Below are 25802 nucleotides of genomic sequence, written 5' to 3' on the forward strand. Positions count from 1 at the left end.
TCAGAAAATAGCATATCCCAGAAACAAAATGTATTTTACATGTCTGCTTATCAACTCTGGTTGAACGATTTTAACAACCTAGTTTAAGTTTCCATAGGGTAATATGATTACTCAAGATGCATTCATCTGCAGTATACTTTGTGTTATGTAGGTTTTCACATCTTTTCCAACATTTCTCAAAAAGTTATCCTTCTCCCAGTTGAACTCCTAAAATGCCGTTGGTAGGGTCTTTGCACTTCAGGCCATCTTGAGGAAAAGCTTCCTTCTGAGAGTTACATCATTTGGCAAGGGTCAAGAACAGAAAGCTGTGTTTTTAATCTAAAGGCTAAGGTCAGATTTATTCTTAGATTTCTCTTCAGATTCATCTGTACTTCAATATCTAGTTTCCATAGCAACTGAGATGCAGTTTGCAGCTGGGTAAGAAAAGAGAAATCTTTAGGTGTAAAGAAACTTACTTTTTAAACCTGGATAGAGAAGGTATCAGGAAACACCTTCATAGTTTTTATAGGCTAAAGCCTGCATTCTTTTTTCAGGACTTCAATATTTCACTGATAGGTGTCATTTCCTTCTTCCTGAAGAGGCCATTCAACTTTTTTTGACACAGTCCCAGAAAAGATTGCTGCTTCTGTGTTCTATTTCATCACAGTCAAGCTAATTAATTAACCAATTTAACAAGACAGCTAAAGGAACTTCTGTGGAGAAATTATAGTTACCAGTAGAATTATTTCTTTTCAAATGGAATGTCTCTGGCTGATAATAGCCTTTTTTACAGGAAGTAGGTAGTCTCTTGTTCAAGTGTGACTGAAAGAATCTAGAATAGTACTTATGTCTATTCTTAGTCTAACTGAATTTGGGGTGTATACTTGAGACCTGTTGAGTCACTTAGGTGGAAAAATGTTGGAGGGAGAGAAGTACTATCATAAGTCTTTGCAACCACTAAAAGGATAACATTAAAGAGATGCTCTAAGCACTTATTTTCAGAGATGTGTAGCACTTTAAATGGAAAATTTATTTTTTTTTTAAGTTGTTGAAGCTGGAGGAAGTTTAATGTTTTGTTTTGTTTTGTTTTTTAATTTTAGGAACTGCCTTCTGTTGAAGAACTCACTATTATTCTGCCTGAAGATATTGAGTTAAAGCCTCTTGGGATGGTTTCAAGTATTATCGAACAACTAGGTATGTTAAGAATTTTATTAATAAAAATTATATCCAAACACACACTAATAATTGAATCAGTGACTTTTGACTAGTAAATTTTCTTAGACATACGTAATTAACACTTTATAGTCATTAAGTTTGAAGAGATAAAATTCTGTTTTCATATACTAAAATTATATATAAATACAGTTTATAGAAATTTAAATGTCTGCTTTTACTGACATACTTCCTCTGGAATTTCCTTTGATTTGGTTTATTAGTTTTCTAATGTTGCTATACCAAATTACTGCAGACCTAGTGACTTACGACAGCACAATTTTGTCATACAGTTCTCATGTGGGTCTCAGTGGCCTTAAAATCAAAGGTGTTAACAGGGCTGAGTTATTTTCTGTAGGTACTAGGGGAGAATCTTATTTCTTCGCTCTTTCTGGGTTCTAGAGCCTGCCCACATTCCTTGACTTTTGGCTCTCTTTCTTCATCCTGAAGGCCAGTAATGTAACATCTGTCTCTGAACCTTCTTCCATTATCTCACCTTACTCTAACCATACATGGAAAGGTTCTCTGCTTTTAAAGACTTTTTAGATTGAGTTTACCTGCATAATCCAGGATAATCTCCCCTATCTCATGGTCCTTAACTTTAATCACATCTGCAAAGGTTCTTAAAAATGTAATGTATTTACAGATTAGGGTATTAGAGTGTGTATGTCTCTGGGGAAGCACCTTTGATTTTGTCTTAAACACATGTGAGAAAGTTTTGTGATTTAATACTGTTATTGGCATGAAATATGAAGCTGCTGAGTTATAAGAGAACTTAATATTTTAGATTTCTTTAGCCCCAACATGTGAGGTTGTTATGTGAGATTTTTGTTAATGCAGGTATTGTTAACTCTTAGTAGGATATGCCGGAGAATAGAACTCAGGACTGACAAAGTAATAGGATTTTGGAACTGTGAAGAGGACCTAGATTGCCCACCAGCCTCCACAGGACCTAAGGAAACAGAAAAATTCAAGTCAGTTGCTCTTAGGACCAGTTGTATAGTGAGTCAGTGATAGAAATAGGACTTTTTCTTTTGACTTTTTTCTAACAGTGTCTATATTGATATTTTTAAAAATTAATACTTACATGATTTTGTACTTTTTTAGTTTATTAATAAAAATGTAGATTAAAATGAATCTTCTTTTCAAAAATAATAATTAAAATTCTTTCCATGATTCTGGAATCGTTACATTTGCTAGTTTTAGAGTTGTCTTATGGTATTTAATAATATGTATAGATAAACAGGCTAGTAATTTCTTGATTATTTAGTATGATTTAAACATTTATTAGACTTGATGTATACAGAAAAATTTTAGGTCATAATGTTGATTCTCAAAAAAAAATGTAAACTATGACATACATGGAATAACGCATGTCATTTTTGCATTTTTAACAATACTATTTTGACTAACATAGACTAAAAAAATTCACAACCTAATGGGAATAAAGAGTAAATGGATCAAAATCAGTACATGCTACTATTGCAGATTTAACTCAAAACATGTTGCCTCTTGATCTGTTGCTTATGTGTATATTTGGAATTCGGAAGTACTAACTGTTTTTTTAATAGAGATGAGGTCTTGCTACGTTGCCCAGGCTGGTCTCAAACTCCTGAGCTCAAGCCATCCTTCCTCGTCAACCTCCCAAAGTACCTTCAGTACTTCATATCTGTCTATAAATTGGTTTACTACTGATTATTCCCTTAGTGGACATGGTGTTATCTGTGTAACGTAACAAAGTGTTCTTACTTGTGGCTCTGATTTTCTAAAAATTTATTGAGAGTGTGTTTGTGTGTGTGTGTGTGTGTGTGTGTGTGTGTGTTCTCTTTGTCATGGTAGATCAGTTCTTTAACATTTGTGTCATTTAAAAGAACTGGAGATTTGGAGATTATGCTTTTGCTTTTTGAGGAGGGAATTTTCATGTAATGATAAAAATTACTGTGAAGCCTTTTATTTAACATTTTTGTATACCATTAACTAAACAGTGCTTCGTAGAAAAGAATTTTTAAGAGTGAGAAAGAAGACTAATTTCTTTTAAAACAGTTTTACAACTAAACGTGATTATACTATTTTTGGTAAAAATTACTTGAGAATATGTGCATAGCTTGAATTTGTTGACTCTTTAATGGATGATTCAGATTTTCTGTAGGATTTGTATTTTAATTTTTTTCCCTTAGAGTTGTAGCTTTTTATGTTAAAAATAGGTATAAAACATTTCCCAGTGCTATTTGGTAATAAGTAGACTTTGTTTACTGAAGAGAAATGGTTAATGAGGTAATAATCCCACCTTCAATTTTGTTTTAAATTATATTGGAATTAAAGCTTAGATTTTCATTGAAATTCTACATTCTCTTATAAGTAAATCTTGAAGTAATCTATTTTATTTTTCAGTAATAATTGAATCTATGACTAACCTACCTCCAGTTAATGAGGAGACTGTAATTTTTAAAAGTGATCGACAAGCAGCAGGAAAGGTTTGTAAAACATTTCAAATCTTACAAATTATTCTATTTATTTATTGTTTTTTTTGACTTTCCCCATCAGTTCTCAGAAGAGTTTATTTAGTTTAATTGATGGACAATCTAGAGCTCTCTAGTTTCAGTACATTCTTGATTTCCTTCAGTACTTCATATCTGTCTGTAAATTGGTTTACTACTGATTATTACTCTTTGCCCCGCATGAGTTATTAAATACACATGTATAGAATTCTTTCCTAGTGTTTGTCAGATAACTTGCTAGGCAGTGAGTCTATGTAATACATAGCACATCGTTTCCTACCCTCCATATACCCAGCTGAGTGAAGAAGACTTCCCGTAGTATAATAGCTCTTAAGCATTTTTGTCTTGTGAGCTTCTTTGAATAGTGGCTCTCAGCCTTTTCAGACTTTGACTTCCTCAGGTGGAAGCTCAGTGTGGAATCTTTTCCAAATAGAAAAATATTTCACTGACAGCAGTGAATTGTCACTGTAAGAATATCCTGGGGAATTACAAATATGTGCACTCAAGTAATTACTGTAAGATTTGGTCCCTTTTAACATCTTTCTAATGTAAAAACCCTGCATGTCCACCTTAATATAGAAAACTGCGCACTTTACCCAGCAAGTAGGCAATTCTGACTGGTCGGCAGAAGACATAATAACTTTCTAAAATCAAGAATATAAATACTAAGTAAGTATTTCCCGGCAATAGGGACAGTTTTATTCACCTTGATATTCCCCATTGTACCTAGTACAGTTCTTTGGAAATTATTTTTGCCAAGTAAATGTGTATTGAGTTGAATACAAACAAGAAAGGAGCTATTTGTGATTTTAATGACTGTTGTCTTTTTTTCTTAGTACCTAACTTAAGACAATTTTAATTGAAAATATCCAACAATTTGCTAAATTAAAACCTCTAAACAGGCATTTTTTTGTATTTTCCACTACATTTGAATTTCTAGACCTGTAAATGTGACTAATAATATTAATATTCAGCTGTCATTTAACTTTGAAGGGAGTCAGTTAAAATATAACATTTACACCTCTAACTTTAGTTATATGGCATAAGCCTATTGACAAAAATTAAATCTATTTCTAATTTTACATAGAATGCCTTATAAATGCTTTTGAAAGAGTATGTGACAAGTCTTTTTTTTTTTTTTTGAGATGGAGTATCGCTCTGTCACCCAGGCTGGAGTGCAGTGGCCGGATCTCAGCTCACTGCAAGCTCCGCCTCCCAGGTTCACGCCATTCTCCTGCCTCAGCCTCCCGAGTAGCTGGGACTACAGGCGCCCGCCACCTCGCCCGGCTAGTTTTTTGTACTTTTTTTTAGTAGAGACGGGGTTTCACCGTGTTAGCCAGGATGGTCTCAATCTCCTGACCTCGTGATCCGCCCGTCTCGGCCTCCCAAAGTGCTGGGATTACAGGCTTGAGCCACCGCGCCCGGCCGACAAGTCTTTGAAAAATACTTGATTATAAATCTAAGTGCCTTGAAATGATTCCCCAAAGTAGTAGTGGAAGTAGAGATTAGAAAGTATTTGTTAAACAAACTAATAAGCACAATATGAAACTGAGTACCTTTTAGATTGTTAGCATGTCTTATGTAAATACTAAATTAGTTTCACCTTCAGTAGCAAGCCATTGAACATCTTTTCCCTCTTCAGTAACGCAATAGTAATCAGCTACAGTGATATTTATGTTATCTTTTTAAATTCACTGAAACCCTGCAAGGAAGTAGAATTACCTCTATTTTAAAACTTGAGAAACCTTGCTAAAAAGTCACAAAGCTGAAATGGATGAGATTACAACCCAGGTTCATTTCCCTTCCACCTCCCTTTACCTTCCCCACTGATTAAGGGAGGACAGTCTCAGATTTGTATTCTTACCTTTGCCCTTTAATCCTAATAATTGCTAGGTCTGTTGATAACTAGTGAAATCTGTTTCCTTCTCATATATCAGTGGGTAGGAAATTTTTACTGATTCCTTTTTAAAAGATTATATTACTGTCTTGTTTGGTAGGATATGATTTTCTAGAGGACTATTATATTGATGGAGTGTTGTTCCCCACCCCACTGTAATACACACAGTGATTGAAATGATCAGTTTACCTAATAGATTAAAATACTCTATTTATGTGTATTTTCTTCATTTTTGTTAATGGGAATTGAAAAAAGCACAAAGTGATTGATAAAAGACAATGTTGAATAGTTGTAAAGGTTCATTTCCTCATTTCCTTTCTCCTTTGGCAGTTTAGCCCAAAGCTGGCTTACCTGGAGAGACATTCTTTAAAGGCTGTTCCCAGGTGGCAGCATGCAAATCTTGGCCCTTCACAGGCACAGCCTGCCAGCATTGTTCCTAGTCCTGGAGATTCCTTGATGTAGTTATTGTTACTTAGAGAAACTGGGATTTACCTAGTCCCCTCCTAGGTAATAGAAAAACTGGGAGTTACCTAGCCCCCTCTAGATAACTTAGAAGTTTGTGGCATGGTGTGTGTGTGGAGAGGGGGAGGAGAGTACAGCTCATTCTCCCTTTTGCAGTATTGTCTGTGCATGTGCAGCCTGCTGGCTCAAACAGGCCTTCTAAGCCACTGAAACTTTTGCCATGGTGCCCACAGAACATTGAAGCCCATCCTGTGCTGGGTGGAATTTGGGGAACTGCATGCACTCTGTATCTTCTCTGCTTGTCAGTTACTTTTCCCAGCAGACCCTACATGATAGCTGCACCATGTTGTTGTTATGGTGTGTATTAACCTCTGTGTGTGATAGGAATCGTTGGAGATCTTGTAGCAAAAATATGATGCCTTTGAGTAAAAAATGGCGAGTATTATCAGCTAGAGCCAAGTGAAAGGATACCTAAGAAACCACTTCTCAATGACAGGGGAAGTATAAAGCATTAGTTGGATTAAATTTTTATATGAACACCTACAGAATATATACCATTTTTAAAGATATAAAGAAAGCTACTTACCCACTTCATAGTAAAGGTCTCAGCTGCTACTTTTCCAAATTCAATTTCTTATATTCTCCTTACAATCTTTTACTTCCTTTGCTTTTTTCTTGAATCAGGTAGTATGGAAGTTACAAAATCCCCTAAGTTGGGTGGAATGACCGAGAAGGAATATGGGTGCCTCATATGGAGCTGTATGAGGAGAAGTGGGCTAGCCTGAGCTTTGCTGTGTCCCAAGTTACTCTTTACAGTTTAGCTCTTAGGTATTAGTCAATCTAAACTCTATACTCAGAAGCTAATGGTGATTTAAAATATTGTTAAATTCCTATTTTCTACTCTGGATTAGCTAAATTGCTTATGTGAACTTGGTCAAATTTTCCTGTAACATACCTATTAGTATTGGCTCATGTCACATACTGTCTATTGTATGGCTTCCTGTTATCTACTGCCTGTGATGTTATGTTACTTAAAACTTTATAATGATTTCATTATAGTTGTGGCTTGTAAACACTTCAGAACCTAGGAACAGTCAACTAAAATATTATGCTTTGCCTTTGTCCAAGAATTTTGAATGTCACTTATATTTTAGTTCAAACCATACTGCACAGACCTGAATGCAAGGAATTTTTCCATTGAAATCATTTTTCACACCTAGGAAATGGATTCATGCTATCTAGGAAACAAAACCCTGGGAAACAGTCTATGTACCAGGTTGCACACTGTTTATTTTACCTTATATTAATGGAACACAGGAAACTTAAAAGGTATTTTTTAATCTCTGCCCAAACGAAGAATTGGGTTTGCCTATATTTGAGGGAATTAAACTTGTGAATTGTTTTTAAGACAATTTTAAGTGAAAATAAGACTACAATAATATATGTCAGATAGGCCAGTAAGAGTGGTGCTGAGTACACCTCTTCCGTCCTTCACAGTTCTTACTGGAGGAGGTCTATTGGATTTATCTAAACCTTTTCAAAGCAAATGTCTTGCTATTTTCTTAAAGTTTTTTGCTTTTACACTTTTTTAAAGCTTTAAAGTTGTGATGCTGTTAGTGTTATTTCATAATACATTGGCATTTTAATAGTTTTTAATGTCACTACTTCTTTTTAGAGTACACGTATCTTCAGAATGGTGGTGCCCTGATAGGTGAGCTGTTTTACGCCTTAGTGAAAACGAATAAAAGATTCAGTGCTGTACACCATTCTTCAGAATGGTGGTGCCCTGATAGGTGAGCTGTTTTACGCCTTAGTGAAAACGAATAAAAGATTCAGTGCTGTACTAAAGATCATAAAATGTGCAGAGCATTTGCTGTCAAAAATTAAGAACTGAGGATGTGATAAAATAACCATGTTCAAGACAGTTGGTATAAATTGGTCCAAGCTATTTAGAAAGCTATTTAGTAATTTCCATTAAAACTTTTATGCCTTAGTGTTAATTATCGTACTTTCAGCTTCAATACTTCCCCTCCTTACAAATCAATTTTTAGGAAATCTGAAGTATAGAGATTTATGTATAAGATGTTTCTCATGGCATCATGTATTATGTTGAACAAATTGTAAGCTGCCTAAATGTCCTACAAAAAGAAAGAAGTTAAATAAGTTGTTCTGAATCTGTAAAGAGGTGTTTTATAATTGCTAAAATTATACTTACAAAGAATATAACATGGAACAACTTTAGGTTTTTAAAAAGGGACAGTATACAAAACTACAGTATGGTCTTAAAGAAAAAACATATTAGAAAAAAGACTGGAAAAATCTGTACTGGCACTGGTCATGGTCTTATCTCTATAGTATACATATATTATCTCGCTCTTGTCCCCCAGGCTGTAGTGCGATGGCACAATCTCAGTTCACTGCAGCCTCTGCCTCCTGGGTTGAAGCAATTCTCTTTTCTCAGCCCCCTGAGCAGCTGGGATTACAGGTGCCTGCTACCACACCCGGCTAATTTTTGTATTTTTAGTAGAGACGGGGTTTCACTATGTTGGCCAGGCTGGTCTTGAACCCCTGACCTCAGGTAATCCGCCCACCTCCCCTCCTAAAGTTCTGGGATTACAGGCGTGAGCCACACCACACCCAGCCAGAAAATATATTTTTTAATTCACGTATTTTGAGAAGAAAATACAGTTTGAAATCAAGAGGTTTCCTTTCATTATTCTTAAAGCGTTTTCAGAAGTAAAATATGTAGTTCTGCTAAAAGCAGTTCTTTTAGTTAAATGTTAAAGGCTGCACCATCTTTGTGTTTTTTAAACGTAAATAACTTCTACTTTATTATTTGTTAAATTAGAAAATGTCTTTAATTTTACAAAATTCCTGACACTATGGAAACAGCAAAAGTGATTTAACACCTATTGAAGTCAGAAGCTTGCTTTTATATTTCCCATCTGATGATTCCAAATGTATACATATGTTACTTCTCAAAAGTTACCAGTTATAATCCTTTTCTTTGTACCTTACAACTTAAATGAACAATAATTTTAAAAAATCATAATTTGCATCTAGTTGGTACCACCAAAATGATTTGAATTTGGTGAGGAACAAACTTGTTACTGTTGTTTTTACATTCATAGAAGGGAAATCTGGAATGAGCGAGTGCATTTTAATCAATACATGAAGACAGTATGTAAAAATGACATAAATATAAATAAAAAATTATTTTATTGCCCTAACATTGACAAAATTACCTTGTTCTAGCAATTATCAGTGGGATTTTTAAAAGAAAACACTGCTAACTTTTCAAGTAGTTATTTTACATGTTAAAAGAGGACTTTGGGTTTCTATTACAGATATTTGAGATATTTGGACCTGTTGCACATCCATTTTATGTGTTACGGTTTAATTCTTCAGATCACATTGAGAGTAAAGGTATTAAAATAAAGGAGACTATGTATTTTGCTCCATCAATGAAAGATTTCACCCAATATATATTCACAGAAAAACTTAAACAGTAAGTACTTTACTGCCATGTTGTTCTTCACTTACATAACTTATATTTTAAGAATAATTCTCAGTGATGTAATTTCTTATAGTTATATTGTGTCTCTCTTGCAAAGAGTTCATTTATCTTCCTAACAGTATCTTTGAAGCCTACAATTTATTTTCAGATTTTGTACGTAGAACTCATATCTTTTGCAAAAACTGAAATGATCAGCCATTAAGAGCACATTTGAGCCTTGTATGCTGATTCTGGTTCAGTGTTTTTTCCATTATATACTTTCTTTAATGTACTTGCTATTTTAGTATTAGTACTAATATTATTATCATTTCTTAATAACTTTTTTTTCAGTTAAGTAAAATTCTCTTTGGATTCTATTTAGAGACCTTGCTCTTCAATAAAACTTAATTTTCAAGAGGAAAAAAAAATGAGTATATCTCTTTATTTTGCTTATAAATTGTAAGTTTGTAGAGAGACAACTAACATGTGTCCCTGAAGAATTGTGTAGAAAGCCATGGTGTGTGGAGTTGACCTAACCAACAAATCAGTGCTCTCCATTTTCTCTACAAATAATGCTAAGTGATTTCTGTGGCATGTGACCAGCAATTTTTGTATATTTTTGCTCCCATTGGTTGAATATTTTTCAAATGTTAGCTGGTGCCAACTGTTAGTCGTAGAGCTGTTTGTATCAGTTGAACTTGTTATAATTATGTTATTTAATTTTTTATATCATCAAATAGCATATGAATTTAAGTAGAATAGATTTTTTTGAATAAAAATAACTTGAATGCTTTCGAATGATGTAATGAATATGAGCCACTAAAAATATTTTCAGATTGGGAGTGGAAGAAAAGACTGCCAAAGATTGGGGGATGGTTAAATCCAGAAAGACTTTGCACTCAGTTTGACACAGAAGTTCCTTTTAGTTCTAGCACTTCTTTTATTGGAAACTTAAAACCTAGGCGATAGATTTTTATAGATGCTGTTTTTGCAGGAAAACAAAGGAGCTTTGGTCACTGAGTAACTTTGGTATTATGTCAAAGGTACCAGCCCCAGTTGCATGGCATAAGAAGATTACTTATGCCACTTACATATTAAATAAAGTCTCAGGTCACCAAATTTCATTTATTTCAGAGATGAAAATTTTGGTCCTGGTAATTGATTTAACTCATGTTTAAGAATCTACATACAGATCTGGAGGAATATTTTGCCTAAGTTATTCTTCAGATTGCATAAGGTTATTTTCCTAAGTAACACTGACAAGAAAGATGAATTAAATAGACACAAAGCCTTCAAGATATTAATATGTTCTAAAATGCTTTAAATATTTAGCATTTCATCCTGTTTTGAATATAAAGATACTGCTGTGGATATGCCATATATGCAGCTTTTTAACGAATAGAGTATTTTAGCTTAAAACAGTTAAACTTGAAGAGGTTTTCTGAAGATGGTTTTTAAATAGATTTTAAATAATAGATTCGGTCTTTGGTTTTGATTTGCAGTTCTTCTATTAAGAAGTAGTAGTAAATCAATGAATTGGGAAATTAGGCCTATATTTCAGAAACCTCCCTCCCCCAGGAAAACTGTTGTATTCTAGACTGCATTTTGGCGTCTGTCATGGGAACTCGGTGGAGTACTTTGTCTTTGAGGTAGAGAAGTTCAGCTCCTTTCAAGCTTACTGTTCTCTGATGAGGTTATTTTGATCTTAGTTTCTCATGTACTTACTGTCTTGTTAAAAGTGCCTTTTGAAATGTTGCTTGATCTTTCCTTTAGTAGATTTTGATTTTTTGTAAGAGACGCAGTAGTTGGGGAATTTTTCCCATTTATGTCTGTGATTCCAGGCTAACAGCAGTCCAGATCATGAGATGTCATGCATGCAGAAAGGAATACCAGAGCTGTATTTAAGGCTCATGTGTGAAATGACAATTGAGGAAATGCTTTTTTTCTTTTAAGTGATGGAAAAGTCATTGATAATGGCTCATATATAATGTCAAAGTTCTGAATCAAAAATTTAAAGCAACTTAACAGCTTTCATGTTGTGCCAGCAAACTGACATCTGTACATTGATTTTCATGGCCTTAATTCCTGGGAATCTTATTTTTGAGATCTAGTTTAAAACAATAAGGACATCTAGTCCTAATACTTTGTAATATTTTACTTTGTGATATTTTAACATAATGGAATAACAAAATAGTACCCGAAACTATGAAATTAACAAAATTAAAAAGATTAAAAATGAGCTTTCTCAAATTATACTGCTCATAATAGATGTCTGTACTTCTGTTGGTTGTAAAGTGTAAAACTGTCCACCAAAAATTGTTGATTTTCAGCTGCAATTACATATTTCACACATGCCAGTTGTTATATTGTCCTTCAGAATCTTTAAAGCAACTCCTCTTCCTCTTCCTCAAACTATTCATAGTTAGCCTTTATTTGACCCTCTCTGCTTTGAGAATCAGTGTTGGAATAAGCCTTGGTTACTCATAGAGGATTACTGACATTCCTCAGGTAAACTGAGGAGAAAATAATTCATATTGATATCTCTGCCATTAAACCTGTAAAATCTTTGAAAAGGGAATGGCTCATAGTCATTTTTGTGTACTTCGCACATGGAACAACTTCCGATCTACGGTTGGCGTGAAACAAGCATTTTTTTTAAAACTAAGTTTTGTGAAAACTGCAAATATCATGAAAACAAAAATCAAAAGCACTGTCCATCTGCTTTCCACTGCACACCGTAGCCTTGGCTTCTCATTCCAGTTCCCTAATCCTAATATTTATATTTGCCCAACTTTTGTGTTTTTCTTAGGAGCTTCCCACATCTTTTGAAATAAGGTAAAAGACACATAAGTGTATTGCAAAATTAAAGGTTGAACTCATGTCCTTTATTATTTTCTGTACTTTTAAGTTATAAGCACTTAACAGAATTGTGATAAATACTTTTTTGACTCCCATCCCCACCCCACCCAGGGATAAGGGATCAGATGCATCGTGGAAGAATGATCAGGAACCACCACCAGAGGTAAGTATAAGTCTTTTTATGCAACATTTTATAAAGTAGGGCAGGACTTAGTCTTATAAATTTTATCATTCTTGCTGTTAGGGAAGTCGTTAATACTGGCTAGCAGCCATACTGCCTTCTCCTATCCTAGCCCATGTATTCTCTCACCCTCCTAGATGACTATTTTATACCTTTCAATGAAAGGTTTTGATTGATCATTTAGGAAAAAAACTTTTTCCAGTTACATTTAGTTGTATTTTAATAATTATCACCTTATCATTTACAATCTAATTTGCTATTTTTGTTAACTTTGTTGATGTGTGATAAAGGCAGGCTGTCATTGTTTTTAAAAAATTTAATTCAGTTTAGTAAATACACCCACTGTATGGGACATGAAGACATGGTGCTTTTAGTAGTAGTAAGCTGCCCTTCTTTTGGAAGTACAAGATCATTGGAAGGTAACTAACTCTCTACTTTTTAACAATATAACTACCTTTCTAAAAAGGGACCTTGATTTTCTTTTTGTATCTACATCAGCAAAACAAGTTTTATGCCCCAAGGTGACTTCATAATCTAGTCTTCCTAGAAATGTGTAGTAAATTTAGGAATAATATGTAAATGAGTTAATGATTTAATAGGATTACTTGGTTAACATTCCATGAAAGTGTTTAAGCAGATTATCTTGAGGTTTTTTTTTTGAATTACAACAATGAATATATTCATTTCTTAAAAATAGCATGTATTTATACAGTATAAAATAAAAATGTATATAATTATTTTTATAAGTAAAAATTATACAGGAGAGTTTTTAAAACTTTCTTGGCAGTTCTTATGAAGTTTTCTCAGTATTACAGTTTGTTTTTTTTTTTAACGAATATAGACATGGGGGTCTCACTATGTTACCCAGGCTGGTCTCAAGCTCTTGGCCTCAAGTGATCCTCCTGCCTCCACCCCCGCAAAGTGCTGGGATTACAGGCATGAGCCACCTTGCCCAGCTAGTATTACAGATTTTTGATAGTTAGAGACTTAACCTTGGTCATTTTAGATGTTTAAAGCAATGCTAAATCATGATCTGTGTTAGTTTCTCATTTTACTGAGGTATGAATCAGGTTTATGCCCACTTAGAGGGTTTTGTACAGGTATTAATCACTTAACCAGTGAATGATCCTTGCTTAGTATCTGAATTAAAATGGAATTATGTTTTCTAAGTCTGTGTATTTATGTGATTTCAATTAAGGCTCTGAATATTCACTTAATGTTCTGAATTAAGTTTAGAGCATCTAGAGCATCTTATTACTGGAATTACATGTTTTAAAATGTTTAGAGATTCCTAAACATCTCAAAACATATTTCTTGTAAAATCCAGATATTCTTTTTTTCTTTTTTGGGGTGGGGGATGGAGTTTTGCTCTTTTTGCCCAGGCTGGAGTGCAGTGGCACAATTTCGGCTCACTGCAACCTCCGCCTCCGGGTTTAAGCTATTCTCCTGCCTCAGCCTCCCGAGTAGCTGGGATTACAGGCACATGCCACCACGCCCAGCTAATTTTGTATTTTTATTAGAGACGAGGTTTCACAATGTTGGTCCAGGCTAGTCTTGAACTCCTGACCTCCAGTAATCCACCCCCCTTTGCCTCCCAAAGTGCTGAGATTATAGGCATGAGCCACCGCACCCGACCAAAATCCAGATATTCTAATGAATCCCTGTTGTTTCTGACCTAACCATTGAAGTTACCAATTACAGCAATGTGAGTTATTCATAAAATTGGTTTGACTAGGTTAATTGCCAAATTACATCTCACCTAGTTCATGGTGTTCGTTTTTTCCAAGTAGCTAGAACTGGATCATTAAGTATGTTGGGATTTAATTATGTAATATTTGTTGATGAAACTTTGTAGTATAGAATTATTGCCTGGTGTTGATCATAGATTGAAATTAGAAATTTGTGAGGTTTAAACTTAAAAAGAGAAAAAAGAGAAACATCATGTGATGTGAAAATAGAAAGCTTACATAAAGGAAAATAAGAGAAATTATGTGCTATGAAATATTGGACTGTGTAAATAAACTAAAAATTACCTAGGGTTGTATCATATTCATCTTCATAGCCATTTTTAATATGCCACCATATACTTTATGGTTTAATAAATGTATTTAATGAATGGAAATATGAATTAATTTGCATATAAGAGACATGAATTTTTCTCTGATTTTAGGAGTGATAGCAAAATACTACCAAAGTAATCTCTGTGAAATAAACTATTCCCAATTAAAATCCTTAGTTCCTCCCTCCTGCTCTTAAGATGATGTTCAATTATTTAAAATGGCACAATAAGGTTCCTTATTAGCTTCTCCAATTTTATCTTTTCTGGTTTTTCTGTGTAAGAAGAAGCAGCTTTCACTTTACCTTTCAGAATCATTTTTCTTTTTTGTGTATACTATGTTCTGTCATGCCTCTGTGTGTATTGTTTCCATTCCCTGAAAATTCTCTTTATTTTCATAGCTAACTCATTCAGGTATTTCTATTGGGTTATCCATATCAAGAAGTCTTCCTTTTCCTTTTTTCTCTTTTTCCAGCACTATAATAACATAGCATTAAGTTGTAGCACTCGTTCATTGTACATTTAATCTGTTTTCTCAGAAAAAGGAGTCTTCTATCTCATCTCCATACTTTCTAGTGTCTGTCAGATACCAGATTTAACTTGAGTTTTAAAATCTTATCCCATTAAGCTCAGTAATAAGAAATAGTGCATTAGAAGGCATACAATTATTTCATGTTTTCAAATTGGATTTCAGAATCTGAAGTGTATGGATTCCTGTTGATGGAGGATTTGATCTAGAATGTATTCCAGTGAAGCCATACTGAAAATTACATACAAAGACTTTCATATACATTTTATTTCTTCTTTTTAAATGTGTATCCATCCATACATAGTGGGCCTGCTTTCATATATTTTTTGTATGAAATGTAATAAAAGTTTTCTGGCATTAATAGAATAATAAAATGCCTGAACTGTAGATACCATAGTAGTCATAAGATAAATAGCTCATAAATCTTGGTTTCCTTGGTGGATTATAAGAATGAATCCTAATTCTTAGTTGCATGTGAGTTTTACCACCTTTAATTTTAAAATAATTTCCTCTTAGGAGTTGGATCATTCATGTATCTGCTTATAAAAGCCTTTGCCATGTTGGTCAGGTTGGTGTTCATCTGTAACCCCAGCTACTCAGGAGACTGAGGCAGGAGAATCGTTGAACTTGGGAGGCAGAGGTTGCAGTGAGCTGAGATTGTGCCACTGTACCAAAAAAAAGCACCTTTGCCTATGGTCCTATCTAAATAGCTTCCTCATGATTTGTATACCCTTATTTTCCCTCATTTATTTATAGCTCTTGCTATATACTTAAAATTATATTTAAAAAATAAGATGGTAAACCTGTAAAGAATGAGCCTGTGAAATGTTTAGAACAGTGCTTGGATGTGTATTTTGAATGAATGAATTATGGAACATTGTCTTCCATTTTTTATTCGCTCTGATAATGTATATAATTTGTTTCGTCCTTGATACTGTTACCTTTGGCACCCTTTTGCATCTGATACTATGATGAATCTTAAGTCTAAACTGGAAATCAGACTCATATCTGAAGGTTGATTACTGACCTGTGTTAATTAAAGAGTCATTAAGCATTTATCAAAAAATACTTTACTTTTCTACCATGTCTAATTCAGATATAGAAAATATTAAGTATCAAAAAGGCAACTTTTTTTAGTCAGTGATTAATAATAGGCTTATTTTCTTCACCTCCAAGTATTATGTACTATTGAATTGGCAAATCCATGTAATATAAACCTATTATATACTTTTCTCTGCAAGGCCTTAGATTTCAGTGATGATGAAAAAGAAAAAGAAGCCAAACAGAGGAAAAAATCTCAGATTCAAGGCCGGAAAAAACTCAAATCTGAATTTAATGAGCCAGGTGAGTGAATACGATATATATAGTCGTTTTTTATCTTCATTTACATCTATATAAGTTTATCAATAATAAAACCAAGGGAAACATCTGGGTTTTCTCTGTTTACCTCCTAGCATCCTGCTAACATTTAGAGCCGTTACATAGCAGGAAGTATGGTAGTTTTATGAACTTAAGCAGTAAAAATGGCTTCCTGGGGTAACAGACAGACTAAACATTGTTACTTGTGCTTGTCAGCACTTTTTTCTTAAGATACCTATTTGCTTCCATGATCAAGTACTTGATGAACCCCTAAATCACAGTATCTTATTTATAAACATGCATTCCCTTTACCTTTTTTAAAAAGTTAAACTTTGAGATAACTGTAGATTCACATACAGTTGTAAAAATAATAGGAGAGGTGCTGTATGCCCTTTATTCGATTTCCCCCAGTTGCAACATCTTGCGTAACTATATATGGAACACTGTCCCAGCCAGGATATTGACAGGATACAAGGAAGCTATATAACATTTCCATCACCAGAGAGCTACCCAGTTGCCTTTTTATAGTCACAACCATGTCCTTACCTCTCAGCCCCTCCTTCACTCATGGCAACCATTAATCTGTTCTCCATTTTCATATATTTTGTCATATCTAGAAAATTATATAAGTGAAGTTATACAATATAGTATGATTAGGGAAGGGCTTTTGCCACTGAGCATAATTTCTGTGCGTCTGCTGGAAACCATCATTCTCAGCAAACTATCACAAGAACAGAAAACCAAATACTGCATGTTCTCACTCGTAGAACAATGAGTGGGAATGGAACAATGAGATCACTTGGACACAGGAAGGGGAACATCACACACCGGGGCCTATTGTGGGGAGGGGACCAGGGGAGGGATAGCATGAGGAGACATACCTAATGTAAATGAGGAGTTAATGGGTGCAGCACACCAACATGGCACATGTAAATGTATGTAACAAACCTGCATGTTATGCATATGTACCCTAGAACTTAAAGTATAATAATTAAAAAAAATTAAAAAGAAAAAATCTGTGCATGCACCCACATTACTGCATGTATCAATAGGTTTGTTCATCTTCATTACAGAGTAGCGTTTCATGGCATGAATTTACCAGATTACCTAACCATTCATCCACTGAAGGACATCTAGGTTGTTTCCATTTTGGGGTTATTAGGAATAAAGCAGCTATAAATATTTATGTACAGTTTTTTTTGTGAAAACAGATTTTTATTTTTCTGGAATAAATGCCCAAGAATACAATAGCTTGGTTTTATAATGGTAGCATTGTATGTTTAGTTTCCTAAGAAATTGCCATACTGTTTTTCAGCATGGCTGTACCATTTTACATTTTTATCAGCAATGGATGAGTGACAATTTCTTTGCATTTTCTCCAGCATTTGGTGTTATCACTCTTTTTAATTTTGGCCATTCTGCTAGGTTTGTAGTGCAAATATAATTGTAGTTTTAATTTGCATTTTCCTAATGGCTAATGGCATTGAACATCTTTCTATGTGCTCATTTACTGTCTCTATCTTCAGTGATATGTCAGTTCATTATCTTTTGCCACTTTTAAATTGTATTTCTGAATTTTTACTGTTGAGTTACAGGAATTTAAAAATGTGTATTTTAGATGCTTGCTTTCTGTCAGATATGTGGTTTGTTCATGATTTGTCTAGTCTGTAGTCTTTTCCCTCTTTTAAGAGGGCCTTTTGCAAGACCAAAGTTTTTAGTTTTGAGGAAAACTATCAATTTTGTTTATGGAATCTTATAACTTCCTGCTTAGCTTTAGATCCTAATGATTTTCTTCTGTTTTTTTCCCTAAAAGTTTTGTAGTCTTCTGTTTTAAATTGTACACTTGTGATTCATTTTGAATTAAATTTTGTATGGAATGCGAGGTTAGTCTTGAAATTGCGTAGAGTGATAACTCCTACTTTATTTTTCTTTTTCAAAATTATAATCGGTATTTTAGGTCCTTTACCTTTCAGTGTAAATTTTGGAATCTTATCTACATCAACAAATGTCTTGCTGAGGGTTTTTTTTTCTTTTTCTTTTTTTTGGTCTGTTTTTTGATATCTTCTTGCTCTGTTGCATAGGCTGGAATGCAGTGGTACAATCATAGCTCACTATAACCTTGAACTTCTGAGCTTTTTTTCTTTCATTCTCCTGACAGTATCTTTCATGGAGCAGAAATTTTTAAGTTAATGAAATTCAGCATATTGATGATTTCTTTCATGGATCATGCCTTTGATATCCTATCTAAAAAGTCATTATCTAAAAAGTCGTTATTGGCCGAGCACAGTGGCTCATACCTGTAATCCCAGCACGTGGGGAGGCCAAGGTGGGCAGATCAGGAGGTCAGGAGTTCCAGACCAGCCTGGCCAACATGGTGAAACCCCGTCTCTACTAAAAATACAAAAATTAGCTGGGCATGGTGGTGCATTCCTACTTGGGAGGCTGAGTCTGGATAATTGCTTGAGCCAGGACCCGGGTGGTGGAGGTTGCAGTGAGCTGAGATCATGCCACTGCACTCTAATTGGGCCTACAGAGCGAGACTCCATCTCTAAAGAAAAGTCATTATCAACCCAAGGTCATCTAAATTTTCTTCTATGTTATCTTTTAGGAATTTTATAATTCCGCATTTTACATTGAGGTCTGTGATCCATTTTGAATTAATCCTTGTGAACGGTGTAAGATTATTGTCTATATTTATTTATTTATTTTTGCCTATGAATGTCCAGGTTTTCCAGCCCCATTTGTTAAAAACACTACTTTTGCTCTGTTGTATTGCCTTTGCTCCTTTGTTAAATATCAGTTTATTATGTTTATGGGAGTCTATTTTTGTATCTTCTGTTTTGTCCCATTGATTTATTTGTCTGTTATTTCACCAGTACCACACTGCTGTGATTACTTAAACTTTTTAATATGTCTTGAATTTGGGTAGTTTCTGTCCTTTGTTCTTCTCCTTCAATATTGTTCCATTGAGTTTTTTATTTTGGTTATTGTAATGTTCAGTTCTAAAATTTCAATTTATTCTTTATTTTATATCTTTTTTTGCTAAAACTTTGTAATTTTGATTTTTTAGAGTGTTCATAATATCTTGTTGAAGCATTTTTATGATTGCTTTAATACCTTTCATAATTCTAACATCTTTGTGGCACCCTTGGTTAATTTTTTTTTCATTGAATTTTAAATCTTCCTGGTTCTTTTTGTGATGAACAGTTTTCTTTTATTGAAACTTGGGATATTGAGTATTATATTACAAGACCATGGATCTTATGTAAATCTTCTGATTTAGCTGGGTTTGTTGTAATTGTTTCTTTGTCTTTTTAAAAATGCTTTTCTGGCAGCAAAAAGAATGGGGTAGATTGAAGTCTAGGTATTCCTCTTAGCCTCTGTTGACACCTTTGGCCAAGGGGTGCCTTGTTACTGCTGGATGAGGGTAGAAGTTCTGACACCCCACGAGGTATTTTCTTATGCCTGGTAGGGACAGGAGTACTTTGTCACTCCTCCCCATGTGGCATGCACTGACACAAGTGGAGGATGGCCTTGTTATCACTGGATGGGGACAAAAATCCTAACTCTACTCAGTCTTCTCTGACATTGTCACAGTGTAAAAGAAGGAAGAACACTGTGTTGCTGCCAGTGGAGGTGGAAGTTCAGGTTCCCCATGTGATGTTCATTGTCACTGCGGGGAGGCTTGTTACTGGCACCCTGTTCAGCCTGTTCCTGATGCTACTGCGGTGGAAGGGTTGGAGTACCTCATTACTGCCTGTCAAGGATAGAAGTCTAGGATCCATACTCAGCCTTTGAGAGTGTGTAGAGATGGTGCCACATTTTCTTCTGTGGTGTTTGGCTGGAGTAGAATGGTTATCGTCTAAGTGTTTTCTGACTTGCTCAATTATCTTTCTTTGGCATTAAGTTTTGTCTTTTCAATTCATTTAAAATTTACCATTCTATGTTTCACACTTTTTTAACTGCCATAAGATATACTGGCTAATAAAGAAAATTCATAATTGAAATTTCAAACAGTGCTTTTTGATATATTAAACTTACTTTTGTTGTTTTGTTTTCCCTCCCCTCACTCAAAGGTGAAGATTTTGCTGAAGTACATCAGAATTGGAATGCTCACTCTACTTCAGAGCATGCAAAAGGATATCGTAACAGAGAATTCACACGAGGATTTTCCAGGGGCAGATACCCTCGATCTTGCCATGGCAGGCCTCCACCTCAGCATTTCTATAATTCAGAACATATAGTATCTCAGGAGACTTCAGGATTTCCTTCTCAGAGACAAGATAATCCCATCATGCCACAATACCCCTTTCCTCTTCCAATGTTTGATGTGCATAATTTTCCACTCCGCTCTCCACCCCCACCCCCACCCCCACCCCCACCTGTAAACATGAGTTGGGCTACACCAAACATGGCAGCTCATCCATTACTTAACTTACCATACTCCCTACCCCCACCCCCTCCCCCTCCACCGCTGCCTCCTCCACCCTCCTCTGGAGATAGTAATTCTCATTTTGGACCTTACTATTAGGTGACTATGCATTTCCAGAGAAATGTGGACTTTTCATATTATGTGGTAAGGATTTTTTTGTTTTTTTAAAGAGTGATTATGGAGCTAGATTTTTAGAAACACTGTAAAATACTAAATGATTCCTTCTGTTGTAAGTTGATATATATATTTGTAACCTTTGTGAAATTGTATTCACATGAAAATGTCAGCTCAGATTCTTGGGGGAACATTAAATTATGTAATATTTAATTAAAATTTTGAATTCCTGCCTCTCCCTCCCAACCCCACCCAATTAAACTATGTATATAGTAATGGATATGGGACAAGTTTCATCATGGGTAAAATATATGGAGCACATTGATTTTCTTGCTGTAATATGAATATAAGATGTTGAAGTCCTTTTGAGAGTCTTTAAACTATTTTTATAAATTTATACTTTGGAAATCAATTTTAATTACAAATGTAATTTGTGAGTAAATTTAAATGACCATAATTTTTCTTTTTAAAACAGTTGAAGGGTATAGAGGAGAAAATTCTTATATATTGGTAGAAGCTCTGATTATAGCTAAAGTAAAAAAGTATTTATTATGCATAGGCAAGCTTCCATTATCTGTGCAAAATATTTCCTTTATTTGGGCACTATTCAAAAGACTTTACTATTTAACCTCCTAAAAGGGATGTAAGGATTATTCACAATAAGATCTATTTAGGGATTTTGTCTTCCGTATTTGTTTTCCAGATCCTCACATGCAGACTAGGTTCAGTAAATAACAACTATTTATTGAATATCTGAATTTAGAGTTTTTAATTAAGTGAGTAATGACTACTGCTTTCTATTATGAAGTGTCAACGTAAGGGAAATTATGCGTTTTAGAACTAGAAGAGAACATTGAAATACTCTTAAGTTTTCATTTAGTAAATAAGGAGTCTAAGTGTCCCAAAGAGGTTAAAGTAATTTAAGATCACTCAGCTAGTGAGCTGGCATGGAGTTGAGCCTAGTTCTTCTGGTTTTCTGATTAGCAATTTCCACTAATTAGATGTTTCCCAATCTTACATTCCTTTACACACTTAGGAAACAGTGTTTGTATGGCACATTGGAGTAATCTGGAGACCACTTAACACAAGCCCATGCACTCTGGTTGCACTGAGGCCCCACTTTTCTTTCTCATGAGCTGAGGGGACTCTTTCAGCATTCCTTGTACACAAGTTGAGAGGCTCTGCCTTGGTATACATTAACTTTATCATGTGAATAATTTATTCATTATTTTTTTAAATATTTTTGCAACTTCTCTTCAGGAATTACCTTCACAGGTTATAGCACAGTCTTTTTATAATTGTTAGAATATTACTAAGAGTTTATGAGATTATATCTAAAAGTACTAAAAGAAAAACCCAAATCCTTTTCCACAAGAATGGGAACAGTAACATGTTATTTTTAGTCATCAAGCTGTTCTGATCATCATGGCATTTAAAAACCTGTCCATTTCGGCTGGGTGCAGTGGCTCATGCCTGTAATCCCAGCACTTTGGGAGGCCAAGGTGGGCGGATCACCTGAGGTCAGGAGTTCGAGACCAGCCTGGCCAACATGGTAAAACCGCGCCTCTACTAAAAATACAAAAATCAGCCGGGCATGGTGGCACGTGCCTGTAATCCCAGCACTCGGGAGGCTGAGACAGGAGAATTGTTTGAACCTGGGAGGCAGAGGTTGCAGTGAGCCGAGATCACACCATTGCACTCCAGTCTGGGTGGCAGAGCAAGACTCCATCTCAAAGTAAAAATCTGTCCATTTCTTTACCTCAGGTACAGGTATATCTCACAGATACTGTGGCCTCAGATCCAGACCCCTGTGGTCAAATAAGTCACACAAAGTTTTTGGTTTCCAAATGCATATAAAAGTTATGTTTACACGCTACTGTAGTTTATTAAGTATACAATAGCATTGTGCCTAAAAAAACCAATGTACGTATCTCAATTTAAGAATACTTTACTGCTCAAAAAATAATAATGACCCTCTGAGCCTGCACTGAGTCATAATCTTTTAGCTGGTGGAGGGTCTGGCCTCAAGTGTTGTTGGCCGCTGACTGATCAGGGTAGTGGTTGCTAAAGGTGGCAGTTTCTCCTAATAGACAGCAGTGAAGTTTGCTATGTTAATTAGCTCTTCCTTTCACCAAAGATTTCTGTGTAGCATGTGATGCTACTTGATAGCATTTTATTCTCTGTAAAACTTTCAAATTTGGGATCAAGTCCTCTCAAACTCTGCTACTGCCTTATCAACTAAGAAGGTTACGTAGCATTCTAAGTCCTTTGTTATCATTTCAACAGTGTTCATAGCATCTTCACCATGAGCTTTTACTTGAGAAACCTCATTTTTACTCATGCATAAGAAGTAACTCCTCATCTGTTCAAGTTTTTTCATGAGATTGCAGCAATTCAGTCACGTCTTTAGGTTCCACTTCTAATTCTAGTTCTCTTCCTATTTCTACCACATCTTCAGTTACTTCCTCCCATGAAGTCTTAAACACCTCAAAATTATTCACGAGGGTTGGAGTCAACTTCTCCCACACTCCTGTTAATATTGGTATTTTGACCCCCTCTCATGAATCATCAGTGTAGTTAATGACATCTTAAATGGGGAATCCTTTCCAGAAGATTTCCAGTTTACTTTGCCCAAATCCATCAGAGGAATCACTATGACAGCTATAGCCTTACAAAAAATATGCTTATATAATAAGACTTGAAAGTCAAAACTATTCCTTGATCCATGGGCTATGGAATGGATGTGTTAGCAGGCATTAAAGAAATTCAACTCCTTGTACATCTCCATTGGAGTTCTTGGGTGACCAGGTGCATTGTTAATGATCAGCAACATTTTGAAAGAAATCTTTTACTGAATGGTGGACTTAAAATCTTTAGTAAACCATGATATTAAAAGATGTGCTGTCATCCAGGCATAGTTTTTCTATCTGGAGAGCACAGGCAGAGTAGATGTAGCAAAATTCTTAAGGACCCTAGGATTTTTGGAATTGTAAATGAGCATTGGCTTCAACTTAAAGTCACCAGCTGCAGTACCCCTAACAAGATAGCCTGTCCTTTGAAGTTTGGAAGCCAGGCATTGATTCCCGCTCTGCAGCTATGAAAATCCTAGATGGCATCTTCTTTGAATATAAGGCTATTTTATGTACACTGAAAATCTGTTGTTTGGTGTTTAGTGTATCCACCTTATCTAGATCTTCTGGATAACTTGCAGCTTCATTTTGCACTTTTATGTTATGGAGATGGCTTATTTCCTTAAACCTCATGAGCCAACCTCTGCTAGCTTCCCAGTGGGAGAGAAACTGCAGTTTTTCTCAGCCTTCATAGAACTGAAGAGAGTCAGGGCCCGCTCTGGATTAGGCTTTGGCTTAAGGGAATGTTGTAACTGGTTTGATCTTTTATCCAGACCACTTAAACTTATTCCATATTTGCTGTAAAGCTGTTTTGCTTTCTTATTCCTGTGTTCACTGGAGTAGTACTTTTAGTTTCTTTTAAGAACTTTTTCTTCGCATTCACAATTTGGCTGTTTGGCACAAGAGGCCTAGCTTTTAGTTTGCCTCAGCTTTCAACATGCTGTCCTCAGTAAGCTTAATCATTTCTAACTTTTGTTTTAAAGTGAGAGACATACAACTCTTCCTTGCACTTGAACATTTAGAGGTCATTATATGGCCAATAATTGGTTTTATTCCGGTGTTGTTGTTTCACAAAATAGGAAGGCCTGAGGAGAGAGAAAAGGAAACAGCAGATGTGTGGAGCAGTCAGAACATACACATGTATCCATTAAGTTCGCTATATTATATGGGCATAGTTCGTGGTGCCTCCAAAATATTAGTAACATCAAAGATCACTGATTGAGATCACTATAACACAAATAACAATTATGAAAAAGTTCAGAATATTGGGAGAATTACCAGAACGCGACAGTATACATGAAGTGAGCATATGCTGTTGGGAAAATGGAGTTGATATACTTGCTAGGTATGGGATTGCTACAAACCTTCGATTTGTAAACAATGCAATGTGTATGAAGTATAGTACAATGAAGTACAATAAAACAAGCAGTGTATGCCTATAGTATTATCTGACAGTGGATATTTACTATCTACAGAAACATCTGAATTGTACCATTTGATCTTTGCTTTAAATTAGGTTGATATCTTAACCACTTAGGTCCAATTGCCTTTCTCTCTATACAAATCGGCCCTCTATGTCTGTGGGTTCTGCATCTGTGGGTTCAACCAATTGTGAATCAAAAATATATAGAAAAAAATAAAATGTATGGTTGCAACTGTACTGAACATGGTAGTTTTTTTTCTTGTGATTATTCCCTAAACAATAGAGTATAACTATTTATATAAAGTTTTTACATTGTATTAGGCATTATAGAATAATCTAGAGAAATTGTTTAAAGTATTGGGAAATGATTAAGTCATGAGGGCTTTGCACTTATGTGTGGATTAGTGCCTTATAAAAGGCACTTAGGCACTAAGGTATGGATTCGTGCCTTATAAAAAGGGCTGGAAGGAACTGGCTTAGATCCGTTTTGCTCTCCAGTCTCATCCACCATGTGAAGAAGACTCAGTATTCCTCCCTCTGGAGAATGTGGCAACAGGGTGCCCGTCTTGTAAGCAGAGAGCAACCCTCACTAGACACCAAACCTACTAATGCCTTCATCTTTACTTCCCCAGCATCCAGAACTGTAAGGCATACTTATTTATTTATTTTAGAGAC

At 35.1% G+C, this 25802-nt stretch overlaps 1 protein-coding gene across 2 annotated transcripts in view; it reads left to right on the forward strand.

Moving 5' to 3' along the window:
- Positions 1 to 23246, forward strand: part of NAF1 (nuclear assembly factor 1 ribonucleoprotein) — a 37716-nt gene extending 14470 nt beyond the window's left edge. The window contains exons 3-8 of one of the 2 annotated variants that reach the window (XM_011959689.1): positions 1080 to 1173; positions 3583 to 3665; positions 9396 to 9556; positions 12515 to 12566; positions 16411 to 16513; positions 22839 to 23246. In XM_011959689.1, the coding sequence (XP_011815079.1) occupies positions 1080 to 1173; positions 3583 to 3665; positions 9396 to 9556; positions 12515 to 12566; positions 16411 to 16513; positions 22839 to 22975 (630 nt within the window). In that variant the 3' untranslated portion in view covers positions 22976 to 23246. Of the gene's footprint in view, positions 1 to 1079; positions 1174 to 3582; positions 3666 to 9395; positions 9557 to 12514; positions 12567 to 16410; positions 16514 to 20604; positions 21294 to 22838 lie in introns of those variants that run through there. The other variant, XM_011959688.1, reaches the window with a different exon arrangement.
- Positions 23247 to 25802: the final 2556 nt, after the last annotated feature.

Source organism: Colobus angolensis, unplaced genomic scaffold, assembly GCF_000951035.1.
Source record: "Colobus angolensis palliatus isolate OR3802 unplaced genomic scaffold, Cang.pa_1.0 Scaffold5, whole genome shotgun sequence".
NCBI lineage: Eukaryota > Metazoa > Chordata > Mammalia > Primates > Cercopithecidae > Colobus > Colobus angolensis.